At 28.4% G+C, this 6,857-nt stretch overlaps 1 protein-coding gene across 1 annotated transcript; it reads left to right on the top strand.

Moving 5' to 3' along the window:
- The first annotated feature begins 4,187 nt into the window (after window positions 1-4,187).
- On the top strand, window positions 4,188-6,500 carry LOC111422579 (probable protein disulfide-isomerase ER-60). Its single transcript, XM_023055781.2, has one exon. It carries the CDS (start codon window positions 4,222-4,224, stop codon window positions 5,776-5,778), a length of 1,557 nt encoding a protein of 518 aa, XP_022911549.2. The 5' UTR covers window positions 4,188-4,221; the 3' UTR covers window positions 5,779-6,500.
- Window positions 6,501-6,857: the final 357 nt, after the last annotated feature.

Below are 6,857 nucleotides of genomic sequence, written 5' to 3'. Positions count from 1 at the left end.
GTGGCCAGTTTCGATTAAAAAAAATATCAAAAAAAAAATTTTTTTTTAACAAAACATAGTAATTAGATAATTTGTTCCATCGAGTAACACAATTAGGGACACTTTAACGTGCTTTTGAATTATGATTTCCTGCTGGAGCTTCCCACAGGACTCTCTTCCTGTCGGTCACGTGTTGGGCGGCGTTTCAACACAATTAGGGTCTTATTAGAACGTCGATAGTGCAACTGTCATCGCATTAGGGATTCGCTTTAAAAGCAACCTTTTTTCTGAATCTCGCAGCGGGTGGCTTTTCTCGTGAATTGACTTTGGCGGGTTGTGGGAGAGCAATTTGGTGACGATGAAAATCGCGTAACGATGGTAGAGGGATGGAGGAAAAAGGGGAAAGTCGGGTGAGTTTAACATCCACCCTATTACCAAACTGCCACTTACCCGTATTGGCGCTCCGACGTTATTACAGCCGATGAACTCGCGGCTCGAAGTGGAAGAGGCAGGTGGAAACTGGTCGATAATCCGATAGAACCGACACGGCTCGACACGGGAACATTCACACGTAGGCTATGTTGAAAGACTCTACAAAACATAAATAAAAAATAAAATAATCCTATTATTTATTTTAATATCTATAGTATATAGGTTGGATTGATTTAAATTGAGTTGGGTTAGGTTATGTTGCGTTGAGTTGGGTTGGTTTTGAGAGCTGAAAGTTAACTGAAAATAAAATCGAAACTCTTAAGAACTGTTTCAAATCTTCCCTTCCTAGCGAGGAGAAATTTAAAGTTGAAAATACAACTTTAATTTTATAATTATTCGAAAGAAGATGAAAAATCCTTTAAAATGATACCAAACTCGATGAAGTTATCTTTAAAAACAAAAAAGTTATGACACATTTCCTTTTGACAGGAACAAAAAACAATCGACGATCATTTTCTTTAAACGCTAATAACTCTCTTATTTATAAAGATAATGAGATGGTGTTTGGACTTAAATTGATCGAAATTTAATGCAGATTTCATTTTTTTAATAATAAATTTATATTTATATTTTTAAATATTTTACAAGAACTGTCAAAAATGAAATGTCAAAAAATTTGATTTAATTTTAAGTATATTTATTTAAGTAGACTTATATTCAAGACCAATTGTTAAAATAAAAAGGGATTCTAATTTCGAATAAAAATCAAATTGCGCTTTTAAAGTTGAAAATACCACTTTAATTTTATGATTATTAGAAAGAAGATGAAAAATCTTTTAAAATGATACCAAACTCGGTGGAGTTATCTTTAAAAACAAAAAAGTTATGACACATTTTCTTTTGACAGGAACAAAAAACAATCGACGATCGTTTTCTTTAAACGCCAATAACTCTTTTATTTATTAAGATAATGAGATGGTGTTTGGACTTAAATTGATCGAAATTTAATGTAGATTTCATTTATTTAATAATAAATTTATTTTTTTAAATATTATCGAAGAACTGTCAAAAATGAAACGTCAAAAAATTCGTTTTAATTTTAAGTAGATTTATTTAAGTAGATTTCTAATCAAGATCAATTTTTAAAATAAAAAGGGATTCTAATTTCTAATAAAAATCAAATTGCAATGTTAAAGTTGAAAATACAACTTTAATTTTATGATTATTCGAAAGAAGATGAAGAATCCTTTAAAATGATACCAAACTCGGTGGAGTTATCTTTAAAAGCAAAAAAGTTATGACACATTTTCTTTTGACAGGAACAAAAAACAATCGACGATCATTTTCTTTAAACGCTAATAACTCCCTTATTTATTAAGATAATGAGATGGTGTTTGGACTTAAATTGATCGAAATTTAATGCAGATTTAATTTTTTTAATAATAAATTTATTTTTTTTAAATATTATCCAAGAACTGTCAAAAATGAAATGTCAAAAAATTTGATTTAATTTGAAGTAGATTTATTTAAGTAGATTTATATTCAAGACCAATTTTTAAAATAAAAAAGGATTCTAATTTCGAATAAAAATCAAATTGCAATGTTAAAGTTGAAAATACAACTTTAATTTTATGATTATTCGAAAGAAGATGAAAAATCTTTTAAAATGATACCAAACTCGGTGGAGTTATCTTTAAAAACAAAAAAGTTATGACTCATTTTATTTTGACAGGAACAAAAAACAATCGACGATCGTTTTCTTTAAACGCCAATAACTCTTTTATTTATTAAGATAATGAGATGGTGTTTGGACTTAAATTGATCGAAATTTAATGCAGATTTAATTTTTTTAATAATAAATTTATTTTTTTTAAATATTATCCAAGAACTGTCAAAAATGAAATGTCAAAAAATTCGATTTAATTTTAAGTAGATTTATTTAAGTAGACTTCTAATCAAGATGAATTTTTAAAATAAGAAGGGATTCTAATTTCTAATAAAAATCAAATTGCAATGTTAAAGTTGAAAATACAACTTTAATTTTATGATTATTCGAAAGAAAATGAAGAATCCTTTAAAATGACACCAAACTCGGTGGAGTTATCTTTAAAAACAAAAAAGTTATGACACATTTTCTTTTGACAGGAACAAAAAACAATCGACGATCGTTTTCTTTAAACGCCAATAACTCTCTTATTTATTAAGATAATGAGATGGTGTTTGGACTTAAATTGATCGAAATTTAATGCAGATTTCATTTTTTTAATAATAAATTTATTTTTTTAATTATTATTTAAGAACTGTCAAAAATGAAATGTCAAAAAATTCGATTTAATTTGAAGTAGATTTATTTAAGTAGACTTATATTTAGATCAATTTTTAAAATAAAAATGGATTCTAATTTCAAATAAAAATCACATTGAACTTTTAAAGTTGAAAATACAACTTTAATTTTATGATTATTCGAAAGAAGATAAAAAATCCTTTAAAATGATACCAAACTCGGTGGAATTATCTTTAAAAACAAAAAAGTTATGACAGATTTTATTTTGACAGGACCAAAGAACAATCGACGATCGTTTTCTTTAAACGCTAATAACTCTCTTATTTATTAAGATAATGAGATGGTGTTTGGACTTAAATTGATCGAAATTTAATGCAGATTTCATTTTTTTAATAATAAATTTATTTTTTTAATTATTATTTAAGAACTGTCAAAAATGAAATGTCAAAAAATTCGATTTAATTTGAAGTAGATTTATTTAAGTAGACTTATATTTAGATCAATTTTTAAAATAAAAATGGATTCTAATTTCAAATAAAAATCACATTGAACTTTTAAAGTTGAAAATACAACTTTAATTTTATGATTATTCGAAAGAAGATAAAAAATCCTTTAAAATGATACCAAACTCGGTGGAATTATCTTTAAAAACAAAAAAGTTATGACACATTTTATTTTGACAGGAACAAAAAACAATCGACGATCGTTTTCTTTAAACGCCAATAACTTTCTTATTTATTACGATAATGAGATGGTGTTTGGACTTAAATTGATCGAAATTTAATGCAGATTTAATTTTTTTAATAATAAATTTATATTTTTAAATATTATATAAGAACTGTCAAAAATGAAGCGTCAAAAAATTCGATTTAATTTGAAGTAGATTTATTTAAGTAGACTTATATTTAGATCAATTTTTAAAATAAAAATGGATTCTAATTTCAAATAAAAATCAAATTGAACTTTTAAAGTTGAAAATACAACTTTAATTTTATGATTATTCGAAAGAAGATGAAAAATCCTTTAAAATGATACCAAACTCGGTGGAATTATCTTTAAAAACAAAAAAGTTATGACACATTTTCTTTTGACAGTAACAAAAAACAATCGACGATCATTTTTTTTAAACGCCAATAACTCTGTTATTTATTAAGATAATGAGATGGTGTTTGGACTTAAATTGATCGAAATTTAATGCAGATTTCATTTATTTAATAATAAATTTATTTTTTTTAATATTATCGAATCGGTTGGTTTCAATTGAATTCCAGATAGGTTATGTTGGGCTCAGGATGTGTCATGGATAAAGGCTTCATCTTTATGAAGGTGAATTTATGAGTCAGTAGAAATCCCACCTGACTAAATCAATTAAATGAACACTTTGTTCTTAGAAGGTAAAGTTTCATCATCATCAAGAAGACATAGTTATACTTACCAAGGCAATAATCTGTAAATTATGGTTGATAAGAATAAGGACGTTGCGCAATGCAAGGAAGACTGAGAAAGGTTTTCTGAGAAAGATCTCCATGCAAGAAATGTTGGGTAAGCTTAACCAACCCCTATTAAAAGCTGGACAGCACACTCTAAATAGGTTATATCTGTCAAAAAAGAAATTAATTTTTAAAATGTCAAAGAAATTTCATTTCAATCTTCTCTATTTAACAATTCTTTTTGGAACAACCATCGCAAAACACTTTACGACGATTGAATTGGAAAATTTAAAGGATAAATCGGTTTTAGTTAAATTGGATTTGGTCAACATCACAGAGTTCGCTTCTAAAGAAACGATTTCCGTCATCTTTTTTTATAGAACACTAACGGAAATCGTTTGGATTGAATGGTTAGAAAAAGTATTACCCATTATTTCTCCATATCAAATCGGAATAATCGACTGCGATAGCGATAAAAACTATAACGCGAAAAATGGTTGTTTCAATTTGGGTTTTAATCCCCCTTCGATTAGAATTTACCGATATGGATACACATTTTCGGAATACGACCAAGAAAAGAATGCGAGAAGTTTTGCGAAATATCTCAAAAGAATTATTCCAAACGAATTGGTTAGATTGGATGATTCGGAGAAACTTCAACGGTTTTTAAACGAAAATAATCAAAGTGTTGTGGTTGGTTTTTTTCGGAATGAAAGTGTTTTGGAGAAAATCTTTATTAACGTAGCTCAAGAACTTCCAGGAGTTATTTTTGGGTATTCCTCCGATGAAAAAGTGTTAAAATCGATGAATCTTTACGATAATATCGCTTTATTTCGGCCAAAATATCTTGAGAATGGATACGAAGAAAATTTTGTTAATTACACCGAAAAAAGCGAAGAAAATTTATTAAAAAATTTCATCAAAATGAATCAACACGGTTTGGTTGGGATCAGAAATTATTTTAACGTCGATGATTTCCCCAAACCTCAAATTATAGTTTATTTCGATTTAAACAATAAAGACGACTTTAAAAAGATTAGAGAATTAACTTTACGAGTCGCCGAAGACTTTAAAAGCATCACATTCGCTGTAAGCGATAAAAAAGATTTTATTAACGATTTATTAGAATTTGGGATTGAATCAAAACGGATTTTTTACAGTAAAGTTTTAGTTTTGGGGCAAACTGAAAAAAACTACAAATATGTTTTAGACGAATTCAAAACGGTTCGAGATCTAAAAGAGTTTGCGTTTGGTTTGGAAAAGAAAAGTCTCCCCCAGTTTATTAAAAGCCAAGATTTAAAGCATTCGGAGCCACATTCCGAAAGTAGTCGTATTCATCTCGCAGTTGGAAGCAATTTCCTACAACTGGTGAACAAGAACTCTAAAGATTTACTCGTCCTTTTATTTAATTTCGATTGTTTTCAAAGTTTGATAAGCGTGGATTTTGCGGCGAAAGAATTTGAAAAGGAATCGGATAAAATTGGATTTCTAGCTATGAACGTACACCTAAACGATGTTCCTCGTCCGTTCTATTTCAATCATTGCCCAACAATTTTTTTCGCAACTCGGGGATCTAAAAATAAACCTCTTTTATATGGAGGATCTCCAGATTATAAAAAATTAATTAGATTTATACGAGAAAATATTCATTAAACTTAAAATATTTACATGTTAACTCACTTTGTACGTGTACGGGTAAGAAAAGAAGGAGATAAATAGAAAAGGACAACTCTTTAATAAGGGCACTTGCTGGATAATTCTTCAACCATCTCGTAGGGGTGGAAAAACGTTCGTGGAATTTTAATCATAACCCACCCCCCAATCCCTCGTTGATCCACGCTTTAGTTTCGCTTCAAAACTACTTTTAAAAGGTCACGCTGCACATGCGAAAAGGGTGTCAATGGAAAAGGTATTTTTTTATTAGGTTTACAACCCCCCACCATCGCTTATATTATTATTTGCACACCCTATTAATCTATTAATAGGGTTGGGTTCGGTGACAAATTTTCTGTTAATTTTGGAATTTCTTATGGAATCTTGTATACTCTCTTCACAAGCTCAAGAATGAAGTACTCCTAACAATGGATTAAATCGTCTACTCGAGTGGAACGGAGTCACAATGATTTCCATTGAAAAAGATCACTACAATAGAAGCGGCTTCGGTCGCGTTGTGTCACCTAAAAGCGAGTACCTTCTTCTTCTATACCGGCGGCCCTTCGTGTTAACATATTCAAGAGGATTGTCGTGTTCTATTCAAAGAAAAATATTTTTTTAAAGAGAATTTTTGGTTATCATAACTATAATTTATGTTTGAGACCGTTTTGATACTTAACGTTTTTAATTTATTAATAAAACGAATGTTTATTGAAACTAATTTGATAAATAAATGAAATTGTTTAATCCATCTTGGCCTTTTTTTCATCCTGGCATATTTAGGTTGGCAATAAATCAACTGTCAAAAATATAAAGAATAATAAATTCCATTTTTTGATTCGAAAATCTTTTTCGTTTCTTTCACATAAAATTTTAACTGTATGTATTAGTTATTTCCTCATAAGTTATTTCTGTCCGCTTCTCTTAATTAAGATGAAATGACATTTGTTGACGTATATTTTTATTTTTTGACAGTTAGTTACTACCAACCTAAATATTTTAGGATAATGACATAATTTATTTAGAAAGTTTTTTTTATAAAATCTTTGTAGACTACATTTGATCTAAAAACTATATTG

The sequence above is a fragment of the Onthophagus taurus genome, chromosome 3 (genome assembly GCF_036711975.1).
Source record: "Onthophagus taurus isolate NC chromosome 3, IU_Otau_3.0, whole genome shotgun sequence".
NCBI classification, from domain to species: domain Eukaryota; kingdom Metazoa; phylum Arthropoda; class Insecta; order Coleoptera; family Scarabaeidae; genus Onthophagus; species Onthophagus taurus.
The sequence above is the reverse complement of the archived record's forward strand: the minus strand, read 5'-3'. Positions and strand labels throughout refer to the sequence as shown.